At 45.4% G+C, this 15,521-nt stretch overlaps 1 protein-coding gene across 3 annotated transcripts; it reads left to right on the top strand.

The window, feature by feature from the left end:
* Window positions 1-740: 740 nt before the first annotated feature.
* ANGEL1 (angel homolog 1) lies at window positions 741-12,896 on the top strand. 3 transcript variants are annotated; one of them, XM_041471908.1, is made up of 10 exons: window positions 741-760; window positions 4,005-4,604; window positions 5,118-5,344; window positions 5,915-5,984; window positions 6,378-6,811; window positions 7,496-7,622; window positions 8,456-8,566; window positions 9,725-9,794; window positions 10,247-10,404; window positions 11,228-12,896. In XM_041471908.1, the coding sequence occupies exons 2-10, from the start codon at window positions 4,238-4,240 to the stop codon at window positions 11,395-11,397; spliced, it is 1,734 nt and encodes a 577-aa protein (XP_041327842.1). In that variant the 5' UTR covers window positions 741-760; window positions 4,005-4,237; the 3' UTR covers window positions 11,398-12,896. The 3 variants fall into 3 exon arrangements, with proteins under 3 accessions (XP_041327842.1, XP_041327841.1, XP_041327840.1); XM_041471907.1 differs by lacking the exon at window positions 741-760 and adding an exon at window positions 2,001-2,154; XM_041471906.1 differs by lacking the exon at window positions 741-760 and adding an exon at window positions 2,199-2,333.
* Window positions 12,897-15,521: the final 2,625 nt, after the last annotated feature.

The raw sequence follows: 15,521 nt of genomic DNA, 5'->3' as shown, positions 1-15,521 counted from the left end.
TTGAATCAAGCACTCACTCATTCCACCAACTACTGTTGGTGCAAGTAGTGGTTCAGTACTTATTATTTTACATTTCTTTTACTGAGGACTTTGTGACTTTTCCTAAGGTGCTAAAACAAAAACTGCAATAGAAGAGGCTTTCTGATAAAGGTTGAGCAGAAATAATTAATACACTTAGAAATATTTTTATTTCCCTAAGAATAAATTAATTTTTGTGGCTTTATTCCCTTAGGTTCTACATAGACCTCTCAAATAGTCCAGCCATTAGAGAGTGTGGAAGGGCTATATTTGGATAAAAAACAAAATACCACAAAACCCAGTGGAAGGCTTGACCCTGAAGCAGGTGACCATTGTCAGCTTTGATTTTATTGCCAAAATTTGTAAATATTTTTCTAGTGTCGGACAAACAACTGTGGCTATTTGGCCACAGCTACTTGCTTGTTTGTAGCACCAGCTAACATTCTTCTCTGATTTCAGTCTGTTTATTCTGATGTGGGTTGGGTCTGAAGATCTTTTCTTAGATCTTTCCCTTTAAGGAACAGGCTGGTTTTAATGACCCAGTCATGAGCTCCTAATGTTGCAGAACCTTCCTCTGGAGAACACCCTCCATTCCCTGACTAGAAACCAATGATAGATTGGTTACTGCAACAGGAGATGGGAGACCACAGTCCAGTGCTTTGCCAGAGACATCTGTGGGATTTGAGACAAGTCCCTCTTCTATGGTCTGTGGTGTTTTAAAATGGGGATTTGAAAAAGAGTGGTAAGATTATTATTTATATATATTATAACATCATCTCAGATCATAGCTGTGGACACTCATTGTGCTAATTACTAATGGGAAAAATGGGTCTTAATGTCTTCACAAAGCAGCTGAAAGAACCAATCAGGTTCTGGAAGAATGACTGTGGGGATTTTAGGAGAAATGGGTGTTAATGTCTTAGAAATGGGCCTTAATGTCTTCATGAATATCAAGTTGCATTTTTTGCAGAATCCAGATAATTTGAGCTTCTAAACCTTAGGGCAATGTGTAGTAGGTGGTTCAGGAAGTCTGTACCTTCCTAGTGCCTCAGCTAATGGGGAAAGGAAGAGGGCAACCTGCAGCCAGGAGTTTCGGATAAAAGGAGGCTGCATCCTCCAAAAATTTGAGAGACCCCACGGGAGTATGGCCTAGTGGACTCTATCCCTTTACTCAAATAAAGTTGCAAGATTCCTGTCTCTTTTGTGGACACTGGCTTTTCACAATGTGGTTTTCTGCACATCAGCAAGTATTTAATTTAATTATGACCCATGAGACGGCAGCTGGTCACCATGAAGGGGACAGTTTGGCAGCACTCATCAGTGCAAAAGGCAGGGATAATATGAATCTTGACTTCATTGCAGGTACTCAGAGTTTGGAAGAAGGCTACTGAAATTACAAGTTAGAAATGTGTATTTGGTGTAAAAAAACTGTAGTGTGCTCAGCTCAACTTGTTTGCCTTCAGATGTTGAAAACATTTGATTGTGGAGCGAAGCAAACATTGAAATTCTGGACTTCAACCAGGACTTCGCTTTTCATATACAACTGTCTAGTTTCAGCATGTGATGGATCTCAACTTGCAAACACCAGAGTACTCACAGCCAGGTGAAGACTTTGAAGATTTTGCAAACCTCTGATGACCTCTCAGCAGCACCTAGTGAGGGCACACTCCTGCTCTGCTGACTCCCTCACCCCATCGCCACTGCTGCATAGAAGTTGTGCTTTGCAAAACCTTAGCTATTATGAGTGCTGTTTGAAAAGCCTGTGTAACATCTAGAACAAATGGGGCTTCCCAGAGGACAAAAAATACTGGAAATTTTCCTGTTTGTATTTCTGGAGAACAGGAGGTGAAAATTTTTGTTTGAAACCACAAATTTCAGGGTGGCAGAGGCATAAAGCAACCTTCACTCATCCCAGGGTCACAGCTTCTGACCCCTTCAGGAAGTGCACGGCGGGCGGGCCCCTCCGCAGGCCCTGGGCCCCGGCTGCGCTCCTGCCCTACAGCGGGGCCGGCAGGGCCCCACCCCGGCCGGGGCCGTCCCACCACGGGCCGCGGCCTCCCGGGAGCGGGCGGCCCTGCAGCGGCGCTTGGGGAGGGCCAGGCCCGAGCCGGCTGCGAGTCCCGGGGGCCCGACGCGGTGAGTGCCCGGGCACGCCGGGCGCTGGCGAGCCCGCGCCGTGAGGCCGTAGCTGAGGCGGGGCCGGCGCGGCGGCGGGGCCGGGCTGGGGGCGGTGGAGGCCGGGCCGGGCGGCATGATCGGCACCGTGCTCTGCTACGTGCTGCTGCCGGCGGCGCGGCTCCTCCAGGCCCTCCGAGGTAACCCGGCCCCGGGCGGGCGGCGGCGGGGGCAGGGGGAGCTGCCGGGGATGGGCCGGAGGGGCGGGGATGTCCCTCGCCATCCCCCGCCCCAGCCTGAGGGGGGTGCGGCCCGGCGGCCGGGGTCGGCGCGGCTGCTCCGGAGCTCCCGAGGCCTTGGCCCTAGGCAGATGGAGCGTGGGACTGCCGGGCCGGGCCAGGCCGGGGCTGCTGGCCCCGGGCAGCGCGGGGAGCTGCGTGTTTGGAGGGAACAGCTGCCGGCTGTTGTGCTGCAGAGGCAGAATGCGCTTTGCGCAGGGGCTCCAGCTCCTGCCCCAGCCTGCTCTCCAGTCTTGGCGAGATCCTTGGAGATGGGCAGCTCAGAGATCTGTGATCCCCCAAGGACCTGCGGGTGACTTCGTGGATGGGCTTGTTTCGTGTGCATTGCTATTTCACTTAGTTTCCCTAGATCCTGCTGTTATTTCTCAGTCCCTGATTACTGAGCTCATGTAAAGCCACCCTCCAGTCTGAACCTGTCCCTGGGCCTGTAGCAACTACTGGACTGGCACACTGTTTTCATAGTGAGCAGCGAGCTGACTCCTCTTAAATTCAGCTCCTATTGTGTATTAACAGGCTCTTATAGTCACTCAGCTTGCCTGGCCAGTGGCGTGTGGAAACATTACCTTGGTGTGTTGGTGTTTCTGACATTATTGAACTTAATTACAAACTGACAGAGAGGAGTATGGCTCTTAAAGCTCCATTTCCGAGACATACAGAAAACTTTGACACAAAAATTATAGTAAAACTGTACATGAATGTTGCTGACTCCTCTATGTTATTGTTCTGGCTCACTGATAGGGATGCAGAAAAAAAAGTGATTTGTAATCAACAGAAATTGCTAGTTAACAGTAGGGATGAGTGTCTGTGCAGAATTCATAGCAAAGCGTAAATGCCATCTCTTGTATAGATGCAAGTGAAAAGAATCTCTTTCTTCTTTACCACACAAATATTAGTGTATTCAATGTTACATTAAAAACAGTTTAATGTGGTTTTACTTTTTTGCCACGTCAGTCATCAGGTGATCTGTAATTCTTACCAGGATTTCTTCTGTGCATACACTCTCTCTGATGAGGCATATGTTGGTCCCTATGTGTCTTCATTTTTCATCTCTTAGTAACAGAATGGTTTTTCTTCTACAGCACATTCTTGTGATATATTTTATTCTTTTAGCTGACTACTATTTCTTGCTCAGTCCCTATAAAGAAACTTGCTCCAAATGATGATCTACAAGACCTTGGCTTCTTAGCCCGTGCACCTGATCAGCTAACTTAGAGACTGCCTTTACGTATGTTGCTGAGAGCTGATAGTTACCACAAGGCCTTTCAGCTTGGCTGACTCTTTGTGCTGCTGCATGAGTTAGAATTGCATTCTCTAGATTTGATAAAGCCATTGCTATTGTTTGCAGTTTCAGTGACTTGGATTAATATAACTGGATTTGGACTGTGGTTTAGCATTCTGGAGGAGGCAGGGGAAGTTATTTAGACTGTAACTGTTTTTCCTCAGAGAAGTAATTTGTTTGGGTTGCTACACTGAATGGTATTGCACAGTTACAGCAAATGCGTTGGAATAAGAAAATAATGAGTAAGAAAGCATTTCTGGCTGTTTTATTTTGATTTTGTTTTTAAATGACAGATGCTTTCTTTACCTATCGAAAGAATGTGCTTCTGGCGAAGAGCCCGTCCACCCAGATAGAAGGTGTCTTTGCTGCAACCAGAGGAAGATCAGCTCCAGAAGAGCAAGAAGCCCTTCTCCAGCAGTGGCTGGAGGAAGGAGTAGGGAATTTGCCAGCCAGTGAGAGTGTTCCAACAGTCAGGAAGGTATCAGTTACACTCACTAGTGACTGGTTAGAAGGTTCACAGCTATTGATGACCAGCCTCAGTGATCTGAACACATCTCCAGAAGTCACCCGGTGTGCTGATCAGCAGCACTCAGAGCTAAATGCCTTGGCTTCTTCAGAACTGCAAGATCATGCAGTGGCAGAACTGGCAAGATTACCATCAGAGGAAACAGTGACTGTAGCAGGCAGTGCCCCTTGGGCAGCTGTGGTGCCACAGGCAGATCACCAGACAGCTGGCTGTGCTGGTATCAACGTGGAAGTGCTGAATGATGACCCAGCTGTGCTGGCCTGGAGTTTAGCATGTGATGCAGAGACAGTGCCACCAGTGCTCCCAGCCCAGCCCATTCAGGATGCGGTGCCATTTTATCCTGTCTCAACGGAGGTGCCCTACCATGGTCAGTGATGGCTCTGAATCTAATGTTTAGTTTGGGATTGGCATTTGTGGTGAATGTGGTCAGGTTATTGTGTCAGGGCTTGCTGTCAGCAAGACATTGATTGCCTGTGCAGGGTCGACAGGATCTGCTAGTGAAAACTGTAAAGTGAGTTTTTGCTGAGGAGGGGCTGGTCACAGCTAGTGGTTTCTGTGCCGTGAGACTGTCTGGTCTGAATATCAATGTATGTTCCTTACTGTTCTCAAATGCTGGCTTTGTACTCTAAGAAGCATTGAAAAGTGGGTCTGGTGTTTCAGGATGCTTACTCTGGTCATGTGTTATGCCATCCCTACAGACAACTATCCAAAGATATCCAGAAAGAGCATCTGAAAACCTGAGTGGGTGCGGGTTTGCTCAGAGGCTAGAGTGCCCTAGCTTAGGAAATGAGAATGGCTGTTCTCTAGGTCCCAGGGGAACCAAAGTATCAGCAAGGTACCCAGTGTGGCTGTAACTTTGCTTTTTGTCTCTTGCATATAGAGATCTTATGGAGAGACTGGGAGGATCTTTCTGTCCAGCCCTGTGTCTTAGAGCAGGTCTCAAAAAACACTCCCCTCTTTGAATTTCGAGTCATGTCTTACAACATCCTTGCCCAGGACCTGGTGGAGCAGGGCCTTGATCTCTATGTACACTGCCATCCAGACATCCTGAACTGGAACTACCGCCTTCCAAACCTTTTGCAGGAGATCCAGCATTGGGATCCTGACGTAAGTATGACTAAGTTCTCTGTACATCAGTGTCACCTGGTTTGATTCCTTGTTTGATGTAACAGTATTAAGAAAAGAAAAAGATGGGGGCAAGTCCTAGGAAGATACTACCTGCTTGGTAACTGGACACTAATTGGTCTGAGAGTGATTGAGGACTTTCACAGACCATGTTTTTGGTGTCTGTCTTGCTTTGATTGTAGAAACTAGTCATACTTCGATAGCAGGGCTTAACTTTTATAAACAGCAGAAGTAGAGAAGAAAGACCAGTGTTCTAGGGTAGCACAGGAGGGGAACCCTGCATAGAAGAGGACTCCATGAATTTCTCTATTCTTTAAATCCTCTTTGTGGGATGAAGGATCTTTTATCTCATCACTGGAAAACTGAATGATAGGCTACTGTGACCTAGAAAGTTAGTTCTTTTCATCTGGAAAGTACAGGACAGAGTTATGGTGGTGACATTTCTGTTGGGAGGGTTGGCATGTGAATGCACTTTTCCACTTTCTTCCTTCCCCAAAACAAGGTAACTAGCAAATACTTGTGGAGCAAGTGAGGTCTCTGCCTTCCTTCCAGGTTCTGTGTCTCCAGGAGGTGCAAGAGAACCATTACTGGGAGCAACTGGAACCAACATTCAAGGAGATGGGTATGTCCAGCTTTTGTGGGTCTGTACATCCAGCTCATGGGACTGGCCAAGTGGTGCTTCCTGCTTAACGTCTTCAAAGCACTCAGTTTCAAGAGACCTCTTCCTGTTTGCCAGGTGGCTGCTGGCCCTACTTCTGAACTATCTGCCTAGACCTTTATCCTTTCTTTTGAAATTGATGTCTCTGAGTTGAAAGATCAGAGTAACAAAACAGAGGGCCCTAGGAGGACAAGGAGAGAGAAAATGCCCCCAGTAATTAATAATAAAGGGTGGTTATTGGAAAAGAATTGGGTATATTCCTGGACCCAAAGGTAGTAGGAGCCTTTTCTATACAGACTTGCTGAGCCTGAGGTAGTGACTGGATGGACCTTTTAATAGGTGATGGTTTCTTTTCAGGCTTTGCTTGCTTCTATAAGCGGAGAACCGGGACGAAGACAGATGGATGTGCAGTGTGCTATAAGCGCAGCAGGTTCCAGCTGATCAGTCTCAGCCCCATAGAATACTTCCGGCCTGGCCTGGACGTCCTCAACCGCGATAATGTGGGCTTGGTGCTGCTGCTGCAGCCTGTGCTCCCAGAAGGTCTGGGTCTGGAGGCAGTCAGTCCTTTGTGTGTGGCCAACACTCATGTGTTGTTCAATCCCCGTCGAGGAGACATCAAACTGGCCCAGGTGGCCTTGCTGCTAGCAGAGATTGACAAAATTGCAAGAACTACTGAAGGCAGCTACTATCCTGTCATCTTGTGTGGAGACCTGAACTCTGTACCTGATTCTCCACTCTACAAATTCATCCGGAATGGTGAACTTTCCTACCATGGGATGCCAGCCTGGAAGGTAGTTGCCAGCCAGAATTGGGATTGGATAGCTCTTTATTGTCTGCTGCTAGAGAAATGCATGGCTGCATTTTTCCTCTTGTGAGGAAATGGTCTTAATACTGGATTAAATTATTCAGCAGTCTTCCCCAATGTGTCCAGCACTGCAGGGGAAAGAAGTGGACGAGTGTGTGAATGTTGTTTCCATCACTGCTCTTTTGGTTTCTCTTGGGGCACACTTGTGATAATGTATCTCTTAATATCAAGTCTTTTTTTTCCTTTCCTATGGAATTTTTGTGCCTGTGTGACTGGAAGTGTAGGGAAATGCAACTCCACCAAGACTTACTGAAATTTTTTGTGGATGTTTGTTCTAAAAAAAAGTTTAAAGTGGGTACTTATGCTAGAGTCTCTTGTGGTTGTCATACTGTGTGTCTGTGATCAAATATATGGTTGTCATTCAAGCTAAATCATCACTTCAATGAGATACCTATAAAGTATTTTGTCAGGTGACTTTTAGCTAATTGGATCTGTCCCCTACAGCTGAAGGTTTATTATACCTTTACCAAACTCTGAATAGCTTAGTTCATGCTTTTCTAAGAGGGCATTCTGTCTTACTCTTGGCAAGTGTATATAGGTACATTGTCTATAGCTTGCACATTTGCTCTCTGTCACTGATGGCTGCTCTCCTTTTCTGGCCTTCTTGCAGGTGTCTGGTCAGGAAGACTTTTCCCAGCAATTGTATTCACGGAAGCTGCTGGCCCCACTGTGGCCAAGCTCACTGGGTGTAACAGACAAGTGCCAGTATGTCACCCTGTGCCAGCCAAAGAAACCTGGTGAGCTACAGTATGCACTGACAGTATGAGTTTGCTGAGGATGGGCAGTTTGTCTGCCTTGCTGTCTCTCTGAGTAGCTTGGGCATGTGCCGCATAAGGCACTTGACAAAGATTCTCTCCTTCTACTTTGTAGATGAATTAAATACAATTTTTTTCCAGAGCCTATTGCATTTCTGCCATTTTCTTTCTCTGGTCAGGAGCTGAATGTTCCTCTACCAGTAACACTTGCTCTATGTGTCTCTTTCACATTCCCAGACTTACGCTTTTGTGCAGTTGTGAACTATGTTCAACAGGCACTGCTTTAATCTCCGGGTGTTTGGGGTGTGGTTTTGGATAGTATTTGCAAACCCTGTAAAGAAATCATTCCTAAGACTCAGTTAGAATAATGTCTGTTCTCTGCATCCATAGTGAGGATTAATAAATGGAGCCCATGCCAAATATCTTTTGTTAAAATCTTGAATGTAGCACTTGGATTCAGCCTGATCTCCAGAAATGTTTTTCTCACAGACATTTCCTGGAGTTGCACACCAACTGATCTGCGTGAAAGTCCCTTGAACTTTTGGTGTCTCAGAGAGGACATTCTTACTTTGTGCTGACGATGACTGTTGCACAGCAATAGCTGTGCTCTGTTCTTCTACTTTTACACATCTGTTCTACATATTGGTTATTAGGTGATTTTTATTCTCATGGTATCAGAACGCTTGGGCACAAAAGACTCTCTCAAACTAAAGATCTCTAAGAGACCCAAAGGTCTAAAATATAGGTAGGTGTTCCCTGGGGGTGTGACTTTGCTGCAGTTACTTTCTTCTTTTAATTTGTACTTTTCTCTGCAGGGAGACGTGAATACAGCCGTGACTTCCTGCTGCAGTTCCGCTTTTGCGATGTTGCCTGTGAACGACCACCGCAGCTGGTCCTCCTGGAAGGTGTGACAGATGCTAAACCAGGTATTAATAGGAGACTTTTCAACTTGTCAGTCTCGTAGCTCAGTGGAGCCTCTCCTCTGAGGACAGACTGAGAGACTTTGGACTGGAGAAGAGAAGGCTCCACTGAGGCCTCATTGTGGCCTTCCAGTACTTAAAGTAGGCTTATAAAAAATGAGGGAGAGTCACTATTTACACAGGCATATAGTGATGGGACAAGGGATTTTAAACTTCCTAAAAGGTTTTAAACTTCCTAAAATTCTTTACATAGAGGGTAGTAAGGCATTGGGCCAGGTTGCCTGGAGTAGTTGTGGATGCCACATCCCTGGAAAATGTTCAAGGCCAGGTTTTATGGGGCCATGGGCAGCCTGATATAGTGGGTGACATCCTTGCCCATGGGATGGAGGGATGGAACTAGATGATCTTTAAGGCCTCTTCCAACCCAGGCCATTCTATAACTGTATGATTCTATGATTTCAAGGAAAACATAAAGTGAAGGTAATGCCTGGTGAGGAAAGGTAAAGGCAGAAGGGTGCTTTCTGTGACCATGATTAGATTCCAGGAGAGCTCAGAGAAGTACAGTTTCCTCTCTCATACACACTTACTGTGTTCCTTGAGATGCACTGACATTCAGCTTCTTGAAGCTGTTTCTTATAAACTTCCTTTAAGCTGAAACAGATACATATATTTCTTTTTTCTGCTTCAAGATTTTGGTGGTGGAGAACAGCCTGAAGACTGTAATGATACGTGGTGGTCCCAATATAGATGTCTCTGGAAGATGGTCTGGGCTTTGTGGCATGGCTGATTCTGCTTTTTCTGTTCTGCCTTTCTAGACAACCTTTGAGTAAGCTGTAGGCTAAGACAAGCAAACTTTCTTTTGAGAGCAAAGGTTGAAATACCCTGGAGTTTGGTAATATTGAATGCTTTAAGGACATGTCCTCAGCAGGACAGAATATGACTTCTCAGTTGTTTGCACTGATCTGCTCTAGGGATGTTCCTGTTAGCCTTACAGCTTGTGTTTCCTTTGGATATTTTCTTTGACGATGTTCATGACTGGAAGCTCTCTGCTCTTCTTGGGCAAAAAGATTCATTTGGTTTCAGGACAAGCTTCTCAGACTTGGGATGAGCAGCCTGTTCTGGGATCTGTGTAGGTCTGGCTGGAATCTCTTTGCTCCTTTGCAGACCGCCCTGCACACTGGCCCAAGCCTGCTGCCATGGTGAAAGACCCTGATCCCCAGCCATTCATCCCAAGGTAACTTGGTGCACCTTCAATGGCCATAGTCTTCAAACTCAGCCTTGTTTCCCTGAGCCCTGAGAATCTGGCTGAAATAAAGACTGAAGTAAATGTGAAAGAGAGTAAGGAGGGCTATCTGGAAGAGCTAGGTAAGGAGGGCTATCTGGAAGAGCTAAGGTCCACCCAGGATTGTCTCAGCAGCTGGGTGCTGTTCTGTCAGCATTGTGTTGGTGAGACTGAGAATGAAGGGCATAGGCAGATACAGGACTGGGTATTGAAGACAAAGTAAATTCACAGTCTGTCTTGCTTTGGTGTATGTGGAGCGAATAGTTCTGAAAGATTTTATGTGCTCATAAAGTAGGAGTAGTTTAGACAGCTGCATCAGCAAGGGGACATTCAGCTGTGACTGCAGTACTGAAAAGGTATAATTCTCTTTCCTTTCTTGGTAAATGGTGACTGTTTGTGTGCAGGTGTTCAGGTGTTATCCAGCATGGCCTCAACCTGACCTCTGTCTACAGCCACTTCTTGCCACAGAGGGGACGCCCAGAGGTCACAACAATGCCCATGGGGCTTGGAGCTACTGTTGATTACATTTTCTACTCAGCAGAGCCTGTGGAGAGCAAGGCGGGTGAGTGTGGCAGTGCAGGGCTTATCCCCGTGACATTGAAGAGGACTGTGAGGCAGGCCAGATGCATTTCCTTAAGCTGGTGGATCTGCGGGATGTCTTTGAAATAATACAAAGGTGGAAGTAACATTTGCTCATGTACCATGAGAAGACACTGTTTATCTTTGCTGTGAAAAAAATGAGGCTGCTTATGTTCATGTAGACTTTTGAGGAATCTAGAACAGAATATATTCTTTTCTTACTTGTGTCCTGGTAACAGGCAGTGCTGGGTCCTGAGTTCAAGGCTTGGACTTCTGGTCAGTCTGAGACCACCTGCTGTTCTTGGAAGGAGATGACTCTGATTCTTTTACAGTGGCACCTCTTCTCTGCTGCCTGAAACAGGAGTTCTGTTGATGAACAACTGCATGTAAATGCATCCAGGAACTCTCTTGGAGCTGATTTGGGGAATCATGTTTGGGGAAGAGGTCAGAATCATGTTTGGGGAACAGGTTAGGAATGAAGAGATTAATTCCTCCTCAGGGGAGAATCTGAAGTTATTGCTAGGCCACAGTTCAAGAAAGGAACTTCTCATGTAAGCAACTACCTGGTGAATTTAGTGTATTCTTGCTTCCTATGTCTGCAAGTATATGAAACCATGAACAGGAGTATTGTAGGGTGCTCACTGTTTTTACATCTAGGCTCAAAGGTGCATGTAGTGTTTGTGAAGGCTGTCTTCATTTTTCAGGGAAAGAACAGAAAAGGATTGACAAGCATTCCTCTGTGAGCGTGTAGACTTAATCTGCGGTGCCAGTCTCTGGCTGATGTTTCTTCCCATTTTCTTTGTCAGGTCGCAGGCTGTACAAGGATGGAGCCCTGAAGCTGCTTGGCCGTCTTTCTCTTCTCTCTGAAGATGTCCTCTTGATGGCAAATGGCTTACCAAATCCTTTTTGTTCATCTGATCATCTCTGCCTACTGGCTAGCTTTGGCTTGGAGATCTCCAGCCTCAGAGAGAGTTAGTGTTGGTTCTCTTTCCCTAAAGAAAAGTTGTTCTGAAAACAGCAATTGAGACTCTGGATTGCACAACCTGCTTGCAAGAAAACCCTTTTCCTTGTCATGTCCTAAAAGTCCTTTTCTCCCCTCACACCCTCACTAAACGCAGGGATGGGAGAGTTGGAGTGCTTTTTGCATTGGTATTTTCTGCATCTCTGCAAACCTGAGCTGTGTTCCCAATGGGCTGCCAGGTGTATTCAGGCATTAGCATCTCTTTAAGAGACCTTGTTCCACTGCCGTGGTTGGCAGGTGTTTTTGTGCTGCAGGAACCAACGTAATGCCCATGTTTATTTGTCCCTTTGTAAGATTTTCAAGGAGCTGGAAAAGAGAGGGGCAATGCTATCTGCTTTTGGTTAGTTTAATTGCTACCAAGGAGCATGGGATGTATATGCCAATATTCTTTCACACCAAAACAAATTCTTTTAGTTCTTTTCTTGGTAATAATTCAGTACTTTCAGGGCTAGTTGTTGCATTGCCTTTTAGATTGGATCTGCTAACTGCTTAGAAATGTCTTTTACTTCATAATCTGTAAGGGAGACAGGAGGGACAGGAGGATTTGTGTGGTGTAACAGTTTCTACAAGAAACTTCTTACTGTGACTAATGGACCAGGGAATGGGATTGCCAGGAATGGAACAAGGGGTTCTGCAGAGCCACTCACAGCAGCTCTAGAACTGCAGCAATAGCCTAGAGGCCTTGGGGAAGGCTTCCTTCCTTTCTAGCAGTCTCAGAATGGTACCTAATTTGTCATTTTTAGCAAAAATATTTAGGATCCTCCCAGTGAATATTCTGTGGAAAAAAATTACCCTGTAAGGAATGATAACCCCAGAGATGAAAATGGAAGGCATGTGAGAGTCAGCAGAGCCATCAGATGGAAGAGCTGATCTTGTCACTTGCCCTGTTCTTTGTGCACTCCGTATTGCATTCAACCTGCCAGGGGTCAGTAGCCAGCCAGTATCCATCTCTTGTGCCAGACTGAAGTCCATGCTGCATCCTTCTTCTGCACCCAGCCATGTTTAGGTGTAGGTAGAACCTTTAGGATCAACTCCTGTCTCTTGACATGTGTTGGGAGGAAGGGGAAGGCTGTGTAACTTGGAGCCAGACTGCAGTCACTTGGATCCCAGCATACTTTTGGTGTCCTATCAGTGTGCTCTTGTAAGCAGTGGCTTGGCCAGTACAAAAGCAATCAAGCTGTACCTGTTCCTAGAGTAAATTCCCCAGTTCAACCTGACATTTGGTGCTCAGTTTTCCCTAAGAGATGAAACCAATCTTGACAGAAACCAATATTGGCAGAAACATTATCAGTCTTCTGTTCACAAACAAGGCAGAAAATCTGGTCCCACCTCTGGCTTTTGTAGGAAGGTACAGGAGACTTGAAACATTGTTTGTTCTTCATGATCTAGATTGAGCGACTTTGATATTTTAAATGTTACTTTCTTTATTGAAAAATAAAACACTGCTAATCTAAGAAAATACCACAAAGTAACTGTGGCACTTGTATTTCTGGCTGCTGAACCTCTGAAGACTTGATCGACAAGGGTTTGCTGGCTGCAAGGTGAAAGAGGGTGATAGGCTACACAAGAAAGTAATGAGGCTTGAAGAGAGGGAAGAAATGAGCCTAATTTAATGTCCCAAGACATCCCTAAATCCCAGAGGGGTCTTCTTTGGCATTGGGTTTGTCTTGCCCCTCCATCCCCCACCTCCCCCTCGGAAAGATTTACATTCAGGAACCCTTGTCCTCCTCCCTAAGAAAGGAATGCTCCTGATGTTTTACAGCTCACTTCTGTAAACTACAAGGTGTGTGAGGGGGAGAGAGTTGTGTTCTGTGCTCTTGTGAGCATATAAGGACTGCAGATTCCCCTCTTGCCCTGCCAGATGGTGTGGTATTTGTCTGGTGATGTGTGGATGGCCTTTGCTACCATTTGTGAGTTTCTGTAAGTGAACAGCAGTCTTGAGGGGGGTATGAATAATTTTGCCTTTAGGTAATAGTTCTGGCATGGCACTGGTACATGGGGAGGGATGGATGCAGAGGTTTGCATTTATATGACTGTTTATCTCACAGTTCGACTGATTTCTGCAAGTACTCTTACTCTGATTTTGTGTTTATAAAGGGAGGGAGAGAAAGGGTAAACTGAGAGCTTTGCTTTCTATCTGGCTCAAAAAGCTTGCCAGAAGGCAGCCTGGTTGCAGATGACTCCCTCCTGCTGTTAACATTGTAATAGGAACCTTAGAAGACCTAAAGGTTTAACAACAACCAACCAAAACCACCATAAAAAATTCTGTGACACATAGTGTTGGCACTTAGAACTTCAGCTATCTGCTTCTATTGTAATTGCTGCCTGAGTCTGAGGTCAGTTGGTGAGGAGGTGTGTGTGAGAGTGTGTGTGTATGTGAAAGCTGCCCATAAGAGAGCCAGACTGAGCTCTCTTGAGACCCATAAGGTGTGTACCATACACCAGCCAATGAACTGGTTGGCTGTGCACTGCCTGAAGCACCCTGCCAGTCCTGTGATGTAACTCAAGTGAAGGACCTGTGTTCCAGTATCACAAGTGCTTTTTCCATTTTATATAAACCAAAACCTTGACTTGTAGGCAAATTGCATGGAAGCATTTCAGGGAGGTTTTAAGGTTCCGGCTATACTTTGCTGGAAAATCTAATGTTGCACAGGTCAAACTAGTGGTTTCCCTTTCCATGCATGAAATAATGTGGTACACACTTGGAACTGTTAAGTTTTTGAACACTGGATATCGAGTCATGTGCAGAGAAACCCCAGGACAATGCCTACAAGTACCCTTATTCTTCTTTCCGGAGGTTATAGTGTTCCCAGGCTGACTTGCAGCTTTCAAAGCCCTGGCTTACTCATGTTTTGTTGGGCACTCATAGGTGAAACTATGACAGAAATACAGGACCATGGCTAGTGACTGTATAGAGACACAAAGGCAGAGTTCAAAACTTGATCTCTGTGTTTATTTTGACCACTGTCACAGGAGCTCTGGTATGGACTCTTATGGAGGTGGTCTGTTTCAGGAAAATAAAAAACCCTGTATTCCAGAGCAATTTGGAGTTAATATTAAATGGATCTGGAGACCTGTGAATGCCTCTTGACTGTGTGGGATTATAGGAGAGGTTTGGAGGTGGGGTTGGTAAAAAGTTCCTAACTGTAAAATCACGACTTGCATGTAGTTGTTGGGAGAAAAATAATGTGTTTTGTGATGCTTTAAGAATAGCACCCACAGATACAATCAGAGCCTCTGGTAATGAGAATTGTGATGGGATGCAGAACTGAGATTCCAGACGTAGCTCTTAAAACTGTTTCTGGACCTAAATGCATGATGAGTTTTCATTAACACAGCTTTCTGATGAATTACAGAGGGATCTGTAAATGGTTATGAAAGTAGAACAGCAGTATCTGCAATGCTCAGAAAGGGGAGGTGTCACACAGGTAATTACCAGCTACATGACCTTAGTAGTGATGTAGAGTTCAGGGAGACTGGTGCTTAGGGGAACTGATGCCAGAAACCACTGGCAGTGTATGTATGTTCCCTGTTAGCTGCCTCCTAAGCTGCAGGAGCATGCAGCTGTTCAGGCAATCAAGTATTTGACTAAGTATCTTTGCTAAAAAACAGTTTAATTTGCACCACAGCTGCTAGGCTGTATTTAGTTACTCTATTTAGACAAAAGTTGGGCTTCCTTCATTTTCTCAGTTTTAAGTTCATTGCATCAGGAGGTTGCCCTTCATAAACAGTTTTCCCTATTACATGGGATGGGAGGAGTGGTAAACAATATAATTGCTCTAGCTTCTTTCCTGTTCGTAATAAATGAAACTTGGCTGCTGTTTGAGGTCCTTTCTCCATGCCTTTTTCTTATGAGCTATCTCTCCAGCAGCTGTTTTCCCATGACTACTCTATCCACTTATCTTTCTGAGTAACTGATGTTTATTTTTTCTGCAGCTGTATTTCTTCAGTTAAAATTATGGATGCAATTCTCTAGGGCTAAGTGTTATTATAAATGCAACATATAAATGGTGTCAAGATGTAAGATAGTGAGTTTCCTCACCCCTGAAGAATTAAGTGGGAGGAGTGGGAGCTCTGAA

Source organism: Pyrgilauda ruficollis, unplaced genomic scaffold (genome assembly GCF_017590135.1).
Source record: "Pyrgilauda ruficollis isolate IOZ18807 unplaced genomic scaffold, ASM1759013v1 scaffold28, whole genome shotgun sequence".
Taxonomy (NCBI): domain Eukaryota; kingdom Metazoa; phylum Chordata; class Aves; order Passeriformes; family Passeridae; genus Pyrgilauda; species Pyrgilauda ruficollis.
The sequence above is the reverse complement of the archived record's forward strand: the minus strand, read 5'-3'. Positions and strand labels throughout refer to the sequence as shown.